The 19,308-nt window shown below is 41.9% G+C and overlaps 1 protein-coding gene across 2 annotated transcripts in view; it reads right to left on the bottom strand.

The window, feature by feature from the left end:
• Positions 1 to 18,465, bottom strand: part of pla2r1 (phospholipase A2 receptor 1) — a 40,574-nt gene extending 22,109 nt beyond the window's left edge. For both annotated transcript variants that reach the window (XR_004220462.1, XM_031893342.1), the window contains exons 1-14: positions 17,709 to 18,465; positions 15,930 to 16,310; positions 15,523 to 15,696; positions 14,711 to 14,875; positions 11,329 to 11,442; positions 9,000 to 9,140; positions 8,253 to 8,441; positions 6,900 to 7,060; positions 5,910 to 6,014; positions 4,060 to 4,172; positions 2,846 to 3,015; positions 1,792 to 2,000; positions 930 to 1,075; positions 520 to 604 (exon numbers count right to left, since the gene is read on the bottom strand). Coding sequence is in view for 1 of the 2 variants with exons in the window: in XM_031893342.1 (XP_031749202.1) it covers positions 520 to 604; positions 930 to 1,075; positions 1,792 to 2,000; positions 2,846 to 3,015; positions 4,060 to 4,172; positions 5,910 to 6,014; positions 6,900 to 7,060; positions 8,253 to 8,441; positions 9,000 to 9,140; positions 11,329 to 11,442; positions 14,711 to 14,875; positions 15,523 to 15,696; positions 15,930 to 16,310; positions 17,709 to 17,862 (2,307 nt within the window). In the remaining variant the exon portion in view is untranslated. The remainder of the gene's footprint in view (positions 1 to 519; positions 605 to 929; positions 1,076 to 1,791; positions 2,001 to 2,845; positions 3,016 to 4,059; positions 4,173 to 5,909; positions 6,015 to 6,899; positions 7,061 to 8,252; positions 8,442 to 8,999; positions 9,141 to 11,328; positions 11,443 to 14,710; positions 14,876 to 15,522; positions 15,697 to 15,929; positions 16,311 to 17,708) is intronic.
• Positions 18,466 to 19,308: the final 843 nt, after the last annotated feature.

Here is a 19,308-nt window from a genome sequence, read left to right as displayed (position 1 = left end):
GCTATAAGCGCTTAAACGGGTTGTTCACCTTTTGGTATGATGTAAAGAGTAATATTTTGAGACAATCTGCAATTGATCTTCATTTTTTATTATTTGTGTCCTTTGAATTATTTAGCTTTTGATGTAGCAACTCTCCAATTAGGAATTTTTAGCAGCTGTCTGGTTGCTAGGGTTCAAATTATCCTAGCAACCAGGCATTGAATTGAATGAGAGACTGGAATATGAATAGGAGAATACCTGAACAGAAATGTATGCAATAAAAAGTAGCAATAACCAGGGTCGGACTGGGGGGGTAAAAGGGCCCACCGGGGCCCTGCAGGTACCCGCGCCACCCCCCCACTCCCAGCAGAGGCCCCCCCCTCGCATGGCCCCCCACCCGACATCCTCCCCCGAGCGCGTAAATTTAACTTTCAATAGAAACAGAAGAACATTCTTATGCTTTCTTTGGGATTGTAAATAATATAATATATTATCTCTTTCAAGACATTTACACAGCTTTATTTTGATAAACAAACTTACTGGAGTCCCATCGGACCATCCCCAGGAACCCCCAGAAGATGGGCTTCTTTTATTAAATCCAATCCAAAACTGCCTTTCATCATCCCTAAAATAAAATAAATTGATATGGTGAATAAAATGACCTCAGTATACCCTGGATGACACTTTCCTCAACCGCTTATAGTAATAAAGGTCCATAAAGGTAAAAATTGCAGGAACACAAGATAACAGCCAAGTAACTTAAAGGGGAACTAAAAAACTAAAAGTGGAAATAAATAGGTTTGGTGCTATTTTTTTGGCATAATTAGTGATCACTAATGTCTGACACCACACTGGCATTTAGATATTTAGATTATAAATGACAATGAGATTTATTAGAACTAAAAATAATATCACTAGAGAACTCAATTGAATGAAGAATACATACATACCGATGAAACATGGTGCTAAGAATCTCAGTGAGAAACTTTTCTTCATCTATATGAGACAAGCTCGCAAGGTGACCGCCAAAACCTTGGCAAAAATCCTCCGCTTCCTGCCACGTCCTTTTCCCCAACACTTTCTCGTGATGGAAGACCTAAAGAAAGAAAAATCAGTCTACAAAAAGTCTAAATCTAGTTGCTTGGAGACATATTGCATAACTATAATAAATAATATATGGTGCTGGCTTCACTTTAGACTAAAAATTATTATTATCTTTAAAAACATCACTTTTATTGGCGATCCGTATATATCTGCTATGGTCCCTGTCTGTGTTTAAAATAAGGGGTGGGCATATCCTAATGGCACCTGCCAGAAGCACAATAGGAGGGGGATAGCCAATCATTGCACTGCAGTCACACAACAAAGGCAGGCTTCAGTTCCCTATCAGGTCAGCCGAGTTTCTGATTGGTTCCTATCCTACTGTGCTGAGTGCCGCCGGCTGCCCTGTACAGCCTGGGAAAGGAGGCAGCAGGAAGTGGAACAGATGTGCAAGACTAGAAATATTCTTGCAGAAATTTTCAATAAATCAACCCAAAACACAATTTAAGCACCTTCCTTCTATATTTGAAATAGTATAATGCACTGGCACATTCTTGTTTTTCCCACAAAATGTCCCCTTTAATTAGCTTTCAGCGGGCATGTAGCCGAGCACTATTTGCAAATTTGTATTGGGGATTAAGGATCTGGAGGAGTATTACAGCTCGCAGGAATTGCAGAACTCTAACACCCCATAGAAACAATGGTGTCCGCTAAAAGACAACTTCACTGATAAATGTGTGAATTAGTTCAACCATTTTGAGCTATTTTTACCTTATAGCAGTAGTCAAGGTGAGGCTCAGACTCCCATGTATAGCACACAGATGAAAATCCGCCATCTACATGGGATAGGGGCGGTTCCTCTATCACAGATGTTAGCGGCTTCTTGCACAAAGACATTGCCTTGAATGTCTTGCAGTCTTTAACCTCCCAGCATCCCCCACATTCTCCATACCGCATCGCTACGCATCCTCCTTGGCGACCTACAAAATTCTCATTCCATTTGAAAGTTAGAATTTATACAGAAGAGTATCAACTAATAACATCTGATCTGTTATTCTATAAACAGAGATGGCACACAGTACCTCCGACAGCATAAATGTTATATATGTATCCGTCTATTAAATATGCCCCATGTCACCTAGTAAGTGGGCATTGTCACTGAATTAGTGTAACTCGTCTGAGCAGAATATAGCATAATGCAGCCTGCTACATACAGAATTCATTTGGAATGATGCAGATTTTGACTGAACATGTTGATAAACCTATTAAATCAATAATGGTATCGGCTCAAATATGCAATCATTGCCAAATGGAGTGGCAAACAATCCTTATGATCTGTATTTGCTAATCTGGCAACCAGTGTGTCCTGAGACTATATTAAAGGGGCTGTTCACATTTAAATTAACTTTTAGTATGACATTAATATTGATATTCTGAAAAAATGTGCGATTTTATGTATGTACAGTAGTTATCTAAATAAGGCCCCACCCTGTCTAATGTGTGGAAACTATAGGTATATTGGATAAATATATAATGATCTCTAGGATGACAACTAAAGGTATCTATGCATGCAGGGAATTGTCATTTTTTGGTGCAGTTCAATGTCCATTCTCAGTGCTTCAGCACATCTCAGCCTTGGATTTTGTTCTGAAAAACAATTTCTCTGCACTGTTGATAACTTATAGTATAATCAGAAGAATGACTCTGAACCAATCACCTCTGCCCAGTCAGAAAATCAGTCAAACTGTGCTATATTCGCCTTCTGGTACAATTATACATGGCAGAACTTTCTGTCCCTGTAAGGTAATAAGGAGGGTGCACTTACTAGGCTGATGTGTATTCCAGTGAGTGAAGGTCACTTGCTGCCTGTGTGATCCGTTGCCGATCCATGTGTATTCGCCGCTATCCCTCTGATCTTGCATGCCAATCCAAACATAACCGTCTCCAGTCTGTATTTTATTTGAGATCATGGCAGTAACGAAAGCTTGTTCAAATCTAGGCCAAATATGCAATAAAAAATGACCAAAACAAAATTACAATGTGAGAGATTCTAGCACAGACACAAAGCACAATGTTTATATACTTTACAGCAAGTAAAGGAGATGTTCCTAATATTTCCCCTGTGCCAGTACATACACCTCCAACAAGAAGGTGGGATATTATACTCAAGGAATTTCCAATCACAATTCCTGTGCTGAGCCCAGGGCCGGGTGAACCAGTACAGGCGGTACCACTTGCCCCCACTGCTTACTTGCCCACCACCCACTACCACAACAGTGCCCCCCTCTGCTTGCCATCCTAGTGCTGCACACCCCCTCCCCACTCTGATTGCTCATCTTCAATTGCGATTCGGCAGCAGTGCATTCAGAGCCATAGGAGTGGAAGGTAATAGTCAGTTGATAATCAGAACCAGAATCAGAAACTTAGGGTCCCCCCAGATGTGTTACTGGTATTTCATCTTGGTAACATCTGGTCCCTACAGTGGCTTCCTGACACTGGCTGAGGAATATGGTTAGAGGGTTAGCTGTAACAACCAATCATCAGACAGCATTTATTGGCCCCTTGTTTGGAGCTACAGCAGCCTGAAAATACAGACTCAATTGATCATGGAGCCCTGTAAGTTAGGTTACCCCTAACCCAAATGCTTCACAGCATGAAAATACAGTGATTTGGACTAAGTGCCACCTCCAGCTTATCAGGTCCTGGGTTGGCATTTTTCCATTAGTTCCAAATGTGATAACTGAGTTGCAAGCCCCTGGCAGCCCATATATTCTTCAGAACCACTTTAAAATCATGCAGAGCCAGAATGTACACATCTAATGCATTAAAAACTTGTGCCCCTATTCTGGGATAGATAAAAGTCCTAGTGTTGGAAGGAATCTGTTCCATGTTTCACCAGAGATAGACAGGGCTGGGCCTCCTTAATAATTTTTTGGGTGGTGTTAAGCCATAACAATTAATATCGTAGATCCTATAGCATCTTGGGTGACAATGTCAGGCTGGACCACCAAAGATTAATGTACAGATAAATGTGCATACCTGTTTGCTATGGTTGCTAATGGGGAAGCACAGTAGTATCCATTAGAGGCCTCTTGAAAGCTCCGGTGGGTTTCATCAATTCTGTAGCAATATGAGCCATGTCTTTCCCAGCCCTTATAAAAACAATGTGCAAATTATAGTGGACCTCATATTCCTTAATACGTGCTGGTACATAACAGATAGGAAATACATATTAGAGAACAATAGTACACCGCTCTTTTTCCAGGGATAATAACAATAATAAGAAAGGGGTTCTAAACCAACCATCAAACTGTCACACTGGGTCCCTAGCTAAGCAGGTAGGTCAAAACTAATGATGCAAGAGACCTGACCAATAGGAATCCTGCTGACCTGCACAATGTCGGCCATGGTGCTAACAGAGTGAGATTTCTGTGCACTTTTTACCTTAAGCTGGCCATACACGCACTGATAGTATCGTACGAAACCTCATTTGTACGATATTTGGTGCATGTATGGCGGTTCGACAAGACGACCGATATCTAAAAGCATTGGATATCGTTTGTCTTACCGATCGCCGGGACAAAAGATTTTGATCTGTGTTTAGGGCTGAATGCTTAGATAGGGGTAGAATCTATATTATTCTACCTCCATATCTGACAAATCATCAATGGAGGGATGAATGATCTTTCCTGCGACCAGTGCATATTTATCACATATGCACTTCTGCCTTGCAGTGTTGAGTTTGATTCCAGCCAGGGCACTATCTGCAGGGAGTTTGTATGTTCTCCCTGTGTTTGCTTGGGTAATGTGATAGGATGTTAGATTGTAACTTCCTCTGGGGCAGTGAATGATGATCTTTGTAAAGCACTGCGAAAATATGTGCCACTATATAACAGGAAATAAATACTATATAATTCAAATACAATAAGGGGGGTGTTTAGTTTTAATTTTGTCCTCTCTGGTGATCCATAGAGGAATTTGTTAACAAAGCACCCATGGGCATTACAGTTAATGTGAATCCCACAGCTATTTCCGTTTTTCTTTGTCTCCGGAGACACAGGACTCAGGAAAAGATATTTATGGTGGGTTCAGAATGTCCAGGGGTATAAGTGAGGCCTGGGATGAATTCTTTTGGCTTATTCTGTTCAGTTCTTGGTGACAACCAGTGTGGCTGAAGCAAGAACGGATTTTCCATATTTATACAGATGTTATAGATTTGCTGCCATAACCTTTACGGTCAAACCAACATTGGCAGATGAAGGCACAAGCTCAGCGGTCTGTCTCTCAGGGGAGTGTCGCTTTCCCATGCACTCAGTTCATATTTGCTCAGCACAGAAGGCTTTGTTTTGACATCAGCTCAGTACTGTGTTAAAAAAGCAAAACCTTTTGCAAGTCTTTCAGCGAAAATAAATATAAATATCCCCGTCTCTCACAGAACATGCCCTATTCATACACTAACATTTTCTGTCCTCAACCCACCCAAGGCTCACTCCCAAGCTGCCCAACCCCTGCCCCTCTCCCAGTTTTTATCAATCAGACCAGGGTATCTGCCCCAATTGGACCTATGGATATCAACTGTTGGGCACTGAGGCCTGCCTTGCATCAGTGTTCTATATCACCCCACAGGCGTTCAGTTTGTTTGAGGTCAGGTCTCTATGAGGTCCATTCATGTTCTTCCACTCCTATCAGTGCAAACCCTTTCTGTATAAACCTTACTTGGTAAAAAAGGGTTTTTTTGTGCTGAAATGGGAAGGTCCATTCCCAAACTGTTGCCACAAAGTAGAAAGAATGGAATTGTATAATGCAGTGGCACCTGTGTTGGCAATGATGGTAGACAAGGCAATCCTGTGCCTCTGTCCCAAGACAAAAGAGTGTTATAAAAACCTTACCTTGTGACATGCCTCCGAATTCATGGGTTCTGCTTCAATCACGCCTGTTTTTTTGCAGATGGCAAATATTTTTTCAGTGCATCGCTTGCACTTCCAGCCTCCATCCTAAAGGGGGTGCCAAAAATACAAATCAAATAATGGGGAAGACAAACCCCTGTTAGCTGCATATATTTTACTTTCTCTATATAAAGGGAACATAGTGTGATGGAATTATATTACTAATGAGTCCTTTAGGAACTTGGTTTTGTATTTCTAGGCTGATGTAGCCCCTTGTTCTGGGGATGAAATAAATGCCAAGGAGGACAACTGATTGCATTTAGTATGATTGCATATTTTAACCTACTAGCTCAGATGAATCCCTCCCAATGCCAAACCCCCTCTACCTAACCAAACATAATAGATTGGCCTACATGATTATGAGCAGCAGAGCAGCCAACTCCTCAATCACTAGTACTCTGCATTGAGACCATAGTTTAAAAAACCAAGAGTTTCCATTTTAACTATAGACACCCTCTTCAGTGACACAAACAGAAACAAGTTAATATTTAAGTTTACTCTTAGCATGTTATAGAATGTCTTGTCCTTAGCAAGTTTTCAGTACAAATCACTGCATGATTGCTAGGGTAAATCAGACCCAAGCAACCAGATAGCTGCTGAAATACCAATCTGGATAGCTGCTGAACAAAAAAACCAAAACAACTGCAAAACACAAAAAAATAAAGAATTGCAGATCAGCCGCAAATCATCAATAAAGGTGAACTGCCCCTTTGATGTTTGTGGGGCTTCAGGCCTTGCTTGTGGCTGCAAGGGACACTGGGATTTGTACTGAGATGATGAGAGAGAGAGAGGATGTTTACCCGCGCAGAACAGTCATATGAAGGAAGTTATTGGACTGTCACTCAAACAAGAGCCAGTATCTGAGTTGGAATTTCACTGACATCCATTTACTTTAATGAGAAGTTAAATGGAAGCAGATGAAAAGCGGCTTACAGGGCTTTGTGCCGACACACACAGGGCGCTGTCGCTGGCTTGAACAATAGGCTCGTGTTTCTGCCAGTTAGTGAATGTCACCCCTGATCCATCTGACCACTGGAACACGACTGGATCCTTCCCCTCTGTGCTCAGTCCGATCCAGGCCTCACTCATGGATTCTGTAATACAAAATAATGAATTAACACACAACTTATTTGAAATAAAGGCTAACTACATGCATTTTCTGCTTCCTTTATTGATACAATGCTGACATATTCCTCAGCAATTATACACTATATAATACACAACAGCCAAGAATATCCTGAAAATTATATCCTTATAAACAGTGCTTAGTGATGTCATCATTTATAATTGGTGCTTACCAATGTCATTTCTGTCACATGACTCACTGAAACATGTGTTTTATAATATATATTGCTCCCCTGTAAAATATGAGGGTATTATAAGTCGCCTTGAAGTTCCATAACCTGTAAAAAAATCTTTAAAGGAAAAGAAACACTAAAAAAAAGCTATTCTACCCTGCACCAATAACTGCCCTATCCTGCAAACCACTTAGTATTTTGAATGCTTTAATAGAAAATACCTGCTATAACTTGGCTTCCTGTCAATTGAAATACGGGCGATACAGCGAAGAAATGAGCAGCATCCACTATGCGACAATCAATTGATCGAGCCTAGACTTCCTTCTGTATAGGAAGGAGTCAGGCTAGGCTCGATCAATCGATCGTCGCATAGTGGATGCTGCTCCTTTCTTCGCCGTATCCCTGTATTTCAGCATTCAGTATTAGCATTCAAAATACTAAGTGGTTTGCAGGATAGGGCAGTTATTGGTGCAGGGTAAAATAGCTTTTTTACTTAAAAAATGTTAGTGTTACTTTTTCTTTAATATGGTCATGGAACTCCTCTGTGACTTACAATATCTGTATCTTACAATCTAAGGTTCCTATCATATACATAATATCAATATATTATTATCTTCCCACTTTTTTCCCCACCCCTAGTTTCTATAAAGGTCTTTCTGACTCGACTTTGAGCCTTCCTTATAATGGATAGAGAAGAATAAGCACAGATGTTGCCATCTAAAGTCAACCTGTGTTTGGTCACCTTAATTATCGGACGCCCATCCTACGCCACACCAACTACAACTTCCAGCATCAGACAATAGCTGAATGTCCAGGCTACAGGTCTGCACCCACAGTCTATGACTGGCCCTCCAGGGTACTGGGGGAATTCCCATTGGTCCCTGGGCTGGTCCTACAGCCTGTCACAGGCAAGTGGGCTTACATGAGTATGAAATCTTATTAGACAACTTCCATGCAACACCCTGTAACATGGAAAACCTGCTCTCACCCTGTTTCAGAATCTTTAGCACCAGCTCCTCGTCTGCTAGTGAGCTTACACTCATCAGTTCACTCCCATCAAGCTGACAGGCATTGGAGGCTTCCATCCAGGTTAGAGGGTCCTTTAGGACTCTGTAGCAGTGGCGGTTGTAGGGATACAAACCCGACTCACACTGCGTTGGGTAATATTTCCACCAGTCTGGGAAAAAAACAATTATTGGGGCTTTTTTTTGTTTTACATTCATATAATGCAAGATTTATAAATGTGACTTTAATTTCAAATACTTTACAACTAAAATATTGCTATAATCACTGTGAATGGGAAGGGCATGCATTTCACCTCCAGTATACACAAGAGTCACCATCAGGGGGGAACATGGGGAACCCCAGTCAGGACTACTGTGGCAGAGGGGGCCTCAGAAGCCACAATGGTTTGATAGGTATAGGTAGGGATTTAAAGAAGTGGGCAGTGAATCATAGGTGGTGTATAACTGGGCATAACTGGGGTGTAGCCAGGGCAGATCAGGGCATGACCATATGTGCAAGGTCAAGGTTAATAAATTAAAAACCAAAAAAAAAAATGGACCAATGCCAAAATGGCCTCAGAATACCATTCTCTACATCATATTGTAAGATAGTTTCAAGGCAAACTACCCCTGCAAATGTAAAACACAAGCACTGGAACAGATAAAGCCAATAATACATTCTGATTATATGTTATTACAGATGTTATAATAAAAGCCATAGCAACACTTACCAAATGTTTCAGCACTTCTGAGTGTCAGATCCTTTTTACAGGCATAAGGTAATGCCGAAGTACATGGAAAACTTTGCCAACCTCTGTCTCTGAGCCTGTCATATGTGCCACAGTGCCCATTTTCATAGTTATAGGTGTAATCTGTATTATAAACAGAAGAACTGAGACAGGGCAGAATGGCAACTGGCATTGAAGTAGTTAATAGCTTATAAAACATGGCTCAATGGGCCCTACAAGAGTTTGCCATATTCAGAAAAGGTATGCCCTTCAAACTAGGCCTTTTGGGCTAAGAATAAGACTCCACCAGATCACAGATAACTGGTAAAATGGAACACCTGAAGATTCAGTGATACCAAGTAAGATAGGTAGGGGGGCCACAGGTTACTGAGGAGCCATACCTAACTAGAGATGTGACTGTCAGGCATGCCCATGTATGTCCAAAAATATAACCCAAATTTAAGCATGCTGGAACCTGTAGTCCATGACCAACAGGATCAGATTAATAAAAGGGGGGTGGTGGTGGTAACCCATTTATTTGTAGCCCAGCAACAACTGAGTAAAGTGTGTTTGAGGCATGGAGTACAGAAGGATTTAGCATCCCTTTAATAATCCGTCTCTGTTTGCTTGACCTATAATGCTTTAAGCCACACCTGGATCTGTGGGAAGGTCTGAAAGTCCGGGCCAAGGATTCTAGGGGTGGCGACCTATTTGTGAGAGTGGGGTGCAGGTTGGAGTAGGTGTTTGGTGTAAGCAGGGAGTGGTTAGTCCTATGGACAAACCAAAACAAATCTGCACTGGGTGGAGCAAACTGCAATGGAAGTTTAATGGCCCCTTTATTACTTACAGTCATAACAGAAATATTTTACTAGTGAGCATTTCCATATCTATCAATTGCATAGCACCCCTAGTGGCAATAGATAATAGCGTTCCTTACAAACCTATGAAGAAATTTTCAACCGAGTAGCTTCCATTTGTATGTATAATCCCAGTTATACGGGGAGAGAATGTTTTGCTCGCAAACACTATATTTACAATATGTTGGATTTACAAGCCTTATTTAAAAACAGGAAATGTCTTCTACCAGAAGGAGAATGAAAGCATCTGGTGCAGGGATGTTAAATATGAAGCCCTCCAGCTGTTCTAAGTTACAGCCCCAACATCCCCCATATGTCCATCGTGTATGCGCATTCTCAGCTATTTTAGTTCTATAATTTAATGACTGGAAAGGCAGAAGATTCTTCAGTTGCAACACAGACAGCTGAAATGTCTTGAGTGACCCCTTCCCATGATGTTCTGTTCCATCTCTCGCATCCGTCCTATCCCCTTCCAGCAACATTTACACAGAAAGTCTCTATACTATAAACATCCTGCCCCGGATTTGATGCCCTTTTCATATACTGTTCCAGTTATATTATATCTCTCATCTCAAATATACAAGTTAAATAGAGATGTACAGTTTTAGGCAGGGTCTGTCCAGAAGGCAGTCATTCTAATCTACACTTTACAGTGACCAGAAGTCCCCTGGGAAGGGTAAAGTGGACACATCACCATTTTGTTATAATCTCCATGGGTTCCTTTGTTAGTACTTATACTGCTGTACTTGGTTTTCAAAAGAAGATTTGATTTATGCTTAAATGTGCTTTCCTCTCAGCTTGGCATAGGGACGGCTCATCTTGTGCCAGGGCAGGGCTATGAGATCCACTCTGCCAACATCCACTGCCTCTGTATTTGGTGCTGTTATTGTGCCTGACCATATACTCTCAAACTACAACTCCCATTCCCAGGGGCTGCTGGGACTGTGGCGGGGGCTGGTTGGACCTCTGTGTGCATGAAATGCCAGAACCTCTTTTTAATTCTATTCTGGGCCTGCCCTTAAAGGAAAACCATACCCCCTAAATTAATACTTAACCAACAGATATTTTATATCATATTAAGTGGCCTCTTAAAGAATCTTATGAAACTGTAATATATATATATATATATCGCCCTTTTACATCTTTTACCTTGAGCCGCCATTTCGTACTAATTTGTGTGCTACCCCAGAGATCACCTGACAGGAAATAATGCAGCTCTTGCTGTAACAGGAAGTAGTGTGGGAACTCTGTCCATTAATTGGCTGAGGATTTAGGATTACCTAATGGTACTTACAACTAAAAAAAGTATATTTTTATAAAAATTATTTATTTAGATGAAGCAGGGTTTAACATATGAGCTATTTCATGCAATATATACTGTATATATACTTATAGAGATCTACACTGTTCAGGAGTATAGCATTCTTTTAAGCCTTATATTGTATGGTTTGCCTATCATTTTTGAAAACACTTACTTGATCTCCAGTTTGCCAGTGCGAGAGGTGCCCCATCTGACCAGTGCCAGCCAGAGGCTTCCTCCACTTGATTTAAACCCATCCAAAATGAAACCTGATTGTGACCCAATATACCTACAGGGGCAACATAAATAAATGTCAATTAGTGAAAAGAATGCAGCCCATTCTGCCTTCCTGCTCCATATTCATTCACCAATTAAGCAAGAAAGGAAAGTGCTCACTGAGGGAAAAACATAATTACTCAAGTTTACAACCTGCAAAACTGAGCTGAATTGTAACCTGGGATTAACTATGCAAACTGGGATTTGGCAGCCAGTACTGGTTAAAAGCCCATTAGGGAACATAAGCAGCTTTCAGCACAAAATAAAATAATGGGAAAAAAATAATCCCAAAATCTAATTTATAAGCTGTGGAACTGTATATTTAAGTTGTAGAGAGAAATAAAAAGCAAGTGTGTATGTTAGCTATACTGCTGCTGCTCATTCTATCTGCTACAGCAGCTTTCTGCTACATATTAAAGGAACAGTAACACTAAAAAATGAAAGAGCTTTAAAGTAATAAATATATAATGCACTGTTGCCCTGCACTGGTAAAACTGGTGTGTTTGCTACAGTAACACTACTATAATTTATATAATAAGCTGCTGTGTAGCCATGGGGGCAGCCATTCATGCTGGGAAAAAAGGAGAAAAGGCACAGGTTACATAGCAGATAACAGATAAGTTCTGTAGAATACAATAGGGTTTTTTCTGTTATCTGCTATGTGCCTGTGCCTTTTCTCCTTTGAATGGCTGCCCCCATGGCTACATAGCAGCTTATTTATATAAATTATAGTAGACTTTCTGAAGTAAACACACAACTTTTACCAGTGCAGGGCAGCAGCACATTATCTATTTTTTTTTAATAGTCAACTTTTATTAAGTTTTTTTTATAAACAAAAGAATTGATAGAAGGAAGAAAGAGAGAAGGAGGGAAGAGAGGAGGGGAAGTAGGGGATGGAGAGCGTGTTGTGGTGCTTTAGACAGTTGTTGCTGGAGACTCCAACCATGGGTTCCAAATCTTCTCGAACTTTAGTGGGCATCCCCTGGCTAGATATGTTAACCTGTAGAGTTCCAGTTGTGAGTTAATCAGCTTTATCCATTTATTTAAAGTAGGAGGTAGGGGACCCATCCAGTGTAAGGCCACAGTTTTTTTTGCATAGAATAGCAGAGCTCTCATAAGTGATCTCGAAGCTGTCTTTGGTAGTAGGGAGTCCACCAGGCCCAGCAAGCATGTGATTGGATTTAAAACTTGAGGTAAGGAAAATTCGTCTGCTAGGAAGCGCATGACTTGTTGCCAGAATCTTTGGATGTCTGGGCAATTCCAAAGCAAGTGCATATAATCAGCATCAGGTTCATTGCAGCGATGGCATCGGGAGTGTTCCAAGCGTCCCATCTGGTGTAGTTTCTTAGGTGGTAAGTATGTTTGGTGTATAATTTTGAATTTAATTAGTTTGTCTCTTGTGCTTATTAATGGGGAATAGAGATTGTCTATCACCTCTTCCCAGTCATCTGGGTCTAGGTGGAGGCCACTTGTTTCCCATTTGAGTTTGACTCTGGGTCTAGGGTCATATTTGTGACATGTGATTGCTGCATATGTTTTGGAGAGGGTTTTAAGCTTGTCTGGAGCAGAGATTGTTTTCTACTGTCGTGTATTGTATAGGGTGGGTATCTTGCTGAAATTGTGTAAGGAAGAGGTGTCGTATTTGCATGTAACTGAGCACCGACAGGTCCGCCAGGGCAGGAAGTTCCTGGAATTGCTCGCAGGTTTTTAGGGATCCTGAGTGTAGTAGGTGGTGGAGTTGTTTGACCCCTGCTCTTGCCCATGTAGCGCCTTTCCCAAAAGTTGCAAAGTTTTTAAGAAGGGTATTGTGCCACAGAGGTGTGTCAGGCGAGACTGAGTTTTTTACGTTGGAGGTTTTATACAACATGTCCCAGGTTTTTTTGGTGGCATTTAAAAGAGGTATTAGGGGGGGTAGACATTTGCTTGGTCTATATAGAGCATGGTGTAAGGATTCAATGGAGCCAAAATACAGTGCTTCTAGTAGAGAAGCCGGGTTTTCAGTGTCAAATGTTTTCCAGTTTGCAGCGTGTACTGCCTGTGCTGCAAGATAGTAGAATTCTAAATTGGGCATTGCTAATCCTAATTGTGAGGTTGATGCATGGAGAGTAGTCCTAGCTACTGTTGGAGCTTTCTTGGCCCAGACGAAGTCAGCTTGTATACGGTCTATTGTTCGTAGTGTGGTTTTGGGGATGTAACAATGCGAGTTGGTAAAGACATAGAGTAGTTTGGGGAGATATATCATCTTGCATATATTAACTCTGCCGATTTGTGTCAGGGGTAGTGCGGACCAGCGTGATAGCGTGTTTTTCATTTGTTGTATGAGAGGTTGTAGGTTTAAGGAGATGAAGTTTGTGGGGTCTTTGTGTATATTGATTCCCAAGTACTTGAAGGTGTCCACTGTCTTGAGATTAATTGCAGGGTTTATAGATTGAGATGCTCGGGCTGTAAGTGGAAGGATTTGGGATTTATCCCAGTTTATCTGTAAGCCTGAGAACTTTCCAAATAGAGAGATGGTATTAAGGGTTGTTTCTAGGGATTTTATTGGGTCGTCTAGGTATAACAGGGTGTCGTCAGCATATAAAGAGATCTTTTCTTCAATGCCTTTGTATTTAAGCCCTTGTATCTCTGGGTTCTGTCTAATTAATATAGCCATTGGTTCTATGGCTAGAGAGAATAGCAAGGGGGATAGGGGACATCCCTGCCTAGTTCCTCTGGTTAGTCTGAACAAGGAGGATAGTACTTCGTTCACTTTTATTCTTGCCATGGGTTTGCTGTATAACAGGCGGATCCATTTTACGAAACTAGGGCCAAAATTTCCCCTAAGTAGGGAAATTCGATGGAGTCAAACGCCTTAGCAGTGTCGAGGGACACTACCAGGCCGGATCCTCCATTTTCATGGTTTATTTGCAAGTTAAAGTAGAGGCGGCAGCACATTATATTTTAGTTACTTTTATACACTTTCATTTTTTGTTGTTACTGTTCCTTTAAAGGCAAACTGCACCTTCATTTTAAAGATTCATTTTGCAGCTGCTTGATGATAGCAATAAGCATTGATGGCATAATTATTTTCCATTTCCAATGGGATTACAGGCTCTGACTTATCTAGCAGATTTACTACTTATGAAATGGTTTGTGGTCATGTGACTATAAAATGGGTGTCACCACCAGAAGACAAACAATACTGGAATTATACAGGTAGGGAGAATTCCCTCTAGGGGTCCGATAGATATCTGACCAGAAACTGTCCCGATATCAATGGGATCTCACAAGGTCCTACTTACCGGAAATATAATTCTGTTCGTCAACACTTGTAATACTGAGCAGATCTCCGCCCTGCGCCTGACAAGAAACACGAGCTTCGTGCCATGAGAGGGCAGAATCCAAGTTGAATTGGTAACAGGTCTGCATGGTCTGGTTCTGTTCCCATAAGTGCTCACAGCCACCATCTACAGGTTAATAAATACATAATGGATAAACAAGTAAATTCTGTATAACTGCATAAAAATAAACAGTAAATAAGCCACATAACTGTGTGCAGTGCAATATTTATTACTGTAAGGGACATTTTTTCAAAATGTAAAGTTCTCTAAAGCAGTTGATAAAAAAAATACAGATTCAAGAAAATTCACCAATGAGAATTCTACTGACCAAAGATTAATTATAGGCGCAGGAGTATTCACCAATCAAACTGCTGATTACAATGTCAACTATCTTGCTGTTATCTCACATACAGAGAACAGTGTGTAGTCGTTGCTTCAATATATTACACTGTATTTACAGATATTACTGGGTCGTATAGTATGGGTAGGTTGACCCCACTGGGGTCCCACTTTGGCCCCGTCCGGGCCAAAGTAAAAGGGTGCCCTTGGCAAAGCCTGCTGGGATTCCACCCCCCTTTCAGTGCACACAAGCTGTGTTCGGGGGGGGCGGGGATGGGGACTTGGGGGGGGGGGGGGTTGGTCTCTAGCAGGCCCAACTGGCAATCTGTGGATTCTGGCAAATGCCACAGGGGCTGCTGTAAGATGCCATACAGATTCACTATTTATTGGGAAGGTGAGTGGCTGTTTCTATATATAGATATATATTTACTCACCAGCTATTGGGCATAATCCCCATTTTCCATCGCGGTCATGTCGCATGGTGGTGGCGCACCAATATAATCCGTCTTCTCTTCCTTCCGTGATACATTCATGGTGCCACAAATTGTCGTATTTGAAGGGGAAAACACAAGGTCTCCCCAATCCATTCCCCCTAAGGGTATAGATCTCTGCAATGAGAAACACGTGGGCACAGTGGCATGATGGGAAAAAGCTTAAAGTCTGAATAAATCCACACAACAGACTACATGAAGTGTAAGACAACATTTACAACCACAAGACAGTTGCAGCACTGCAGGGCAAACAACCATCATAGCTATTACCCACATATGCTACCTTTGCTACTGTTCTACCAACATGTTACTTTATTGTTAGGGCTAACACCATGACATGTGCATTTCACCTTGAAAATGATGCTCACAGAAGCTCTCATCCTGAGACATATGCCGCTTCCACTTATGGTACTGAAGCTTGCTGGCCACCATTGTTGTGCCCTCTGCAGCCAACATGTAATGATCGGCACCAGTCAGGATATCATTGGTGCACTTCCACCCCAGGGTATGTAGGGCAGAGTCGCACTCAAACATCCCCAATGGCTGACGCTGGTCACTGACGTTCAGCCCCAGGCAGCTGCCGCTTTGCAGGTTAAACAGCCCCTGGTTGGATACCCATTTCCACAACATGTTCCTGGATAGGGTGCCGCAGTCTTGCAGGGAGAGTCTGCCTGAATCCACGGCAATACATTTTGACAGGTTTCTGCTTTCTATGGCAAACACGTATTTACCTGTAAATGCAAGATTCTTTTAGGCAGGTAATCCATGTATGAAAGAAACAAGAAGGCTTAGCTCAGGCAGGGTAAACAAAAGTGCTAACTTTACACCCAGGACTGGACTGGCAATCTGTGGATTCTGGTAAATGCCAGAGAAAGTAACTATTTAGTGGGCTGATGGGGGGCTGTTTGGACCTTTGTGTAATTCAAATGCCAGGGCCTATTTTGAATCACAGTCCAGTTCTGTTTATACCCCATTACGTGCCCTAGAAGATGGTGCTAACGCTCAATTACTGAGTGCCAGTAACACTTCTGGGTTGCAGATTATTTAAAGGGGATGCCTTTAACTTAACTTTTAGTATGATGTAGAGGCTAATATTCTAAGACAATTTAACGTTCATCCTTTATTATTTGTGTTTTTTTTTAATTATTTCACATTTTTTTGTTCAGCAGCTATCCAGTTTGGAATTTCGTCAATTATCTGGTTGCTAGGATTCAAATTACCTTAGCAACAAGGGAGTGGTTTGAATGAGAGACTGATAAATGAATAGGAGAGGGCCTGAAGAGAAAAAACATGTAATAAAAAGAAACTGTAACAATAAAATTGTAGCCTCATGGAGGCTGCTGGAGACAGTTGTCTGGCTGCTGGGGTCAGTGACCCCTATCTAAAAGTAAAAAAAAGTCAGTCGAAAAAGGCAAATAATCAACTGAAAAGTTATATAAAAAACTTAAAGTTAACTTAAGGGTGAAGACACACTGAGCTACTTGTCATTGCTACTAAAAAAGACAATGTTGATTATTTACTGCTAATTGTGTGTTTTATCAGAGGCAATTCTCAGTAATCTATGGCAGGGTATTTTCTGGAGTTTAGTAGCCAGGAAAAAGTAGCTGCTTCTAGTAGCCCACTGTGTCTTCACCCTAAAGGACAACCACCACTTTAAAGTAGGATTAGCCGTTAAAAGCAACAATACCACCTGTAATTGTGGTTTGTTATTGTAGTTCAACCACAACTCTCTGTCTGGCTGACAACTAACCATTGCTGGCTAAGAATAAGCCAACTGAATAAGAGACCTGTGAAGAAGCACTTATGGAAAAGCTGACTTCTGCTACATTTAATTTAAGTCATGACCAGCAGTGCAAAGACAAGCAAGGACAGCAGACAAATACTGCTTTTGCAATGATATTTACAATAACTCTATAACAGTGGAACACTTTAAAATAATATACACAGGAAACTTGTTTAAAAAGTATTACTTCCATGCTATTGGTATAGCCACAAACTGAGGCAAAACATTGGGCAGATTAGGGCAAGCACGAAAAGAATGAACTTGCAGAAAGATACAAGCTCAGATGATTATGAAATAAACTATTTTATATCCAGTGCTGATTCTGATGCCAATTTAATGTACTCACCAAGGAAACCTGGCAGCTTGTCCTGAGGGAAACTTTGCCGTAAAGCGCAGCGGGAGGGGGCAAGCAGCGGGACCAGCAGCACCGACAGGCAAAGCAGCAGCGAGTCGGGAATAAAGGGACGCGGGGCGCTCCCTGCGCCAATAATCGCATTCATGCCGACTGACAAGCGGCTCCGCAGCGATCCCTTCCGACCCCCGAAAGACAATAACCAACACGGGCTGTGGGAGGCCCCAGGCAGAGGGTGGGGACATGGACATTTTTCTCAATTTTGTTGATGAACTGCAGTAACTTTTTTATGCTGTGGGTCCTGGCAGAGATCCAAAGTCAATATAACAAGAGCCTGTTACATCATATTAGAAAGGGACATTCAGGATCTCCAGGGGCCTCACTTTACAGCACTGATGGCCACTTACTGTCCATGTAATGTGTCAGAACAGACAGAAGGAGAAGTGTAACCAACATTATACCTCACTAACTGTACAAAATAAACTTTGGGCTTACTGGGACTGTTTTTAAAGGCTGCAATGCGTGGGCAGATTTATGATGCAAATTCAGCCTCCTCAGACCAATTATCTGCCTGTTTATGGTGCCCTCCAACAGGCCTCTCAGACTGATATCTAGCCAAAAATCAGCCAGATGTCCATTGGGCAGGGATAATTTTCTTGTTGGATCAATGAGCTGATGCCAGGGTCGGACTGGGCCGCCGGGACACCGGGAAAAATCCCGGTGGGCCCCGGCTCTAGTGGCCCCCGGCGGCCCAGACCTGACCCTTGCAGCGCTCCCCCTCCCGACTACTCCTCCCCTGACGCGTCAAATTTACGCGCTCGGAGGAGGACGTCGGGAGGGGGGCCCTGTCTGGGGGGGGGGGGTTAGGGGACTAGTCTGGCTGGGACAGGAGTCCCGGTGGGCCCTTCACCCCCCAGTCCGAACCTGGCTGATGCAGTCGTTGCACCAACTTCCCCTTCATTGTAATGCAGTTGTTTAACCCAAGGGCCAAATGATTGCAATAGCACAATATCACCCACCCAAGGTGGGCAAATGTGGATTTGAAGTAGAAGTTCTTCGCTTGCAAAGCTGAATTACGTATTAGTCATTTTCCTGCTGGATGCCACAATATTTGCTTACACTCCTGGTGCTGTTCTGTGATACGCTGCTTAACACTATATTGTTTTAAGTTGTACTTCAGCGATATATGCAGAATGTCAATGCCCGAGGCACTAAAATATTCTTTTGAGGGCATTTCTTAACTGACGTACCAGGGTACACCTGTACCCATAGGCAGAGGGTTCAACAGCTCTCCATTTGGTAGTTTACCAGCTATCTGGTTGCTAGGGTCTTAAGAGATGGGAATATGAATAGTTAAAAAAAAAATAGTAAGTGCAAAAAACAACAAGAAATATATAAAAGCAGAATGAGCTTTTTCAGGGGGAAAGAGTTAACTTACCATTCATCTGTCAGGGTAGGTGATAGGGATATTATAGATGTCAGGTCAGGCAAAAAACAATTTAATTTCAGCTAGTGGGTCAGCCTTTAGAACTGTATAGCACCTGTGTATAGTACCTGCGTATTGCACCTGCGTATAGCACCTGGGTATAGTACC

The sequence above is a fragment of the Xenopus tropicalis genome, chromosome 9 (assembly GCF_000004195.4).
Source record: "Xenopus tropicalis strain Nigerian chromosome 9, UCB_Xtro_10.0, whole genome shotgun sequence".
Classification (NCBI taxonomy): domain Eukaryota; kingdom Metazoa; phylum Chordata; class Amphibia; order Anura; family Pipidae; genus Xenopus; species Xenopus tropicalis.
The sequence above is the reverse complement of the archived record's forward strand: the minus strand, read 5'-3'. Positions and strand labels throughout refer to the sequence as shown.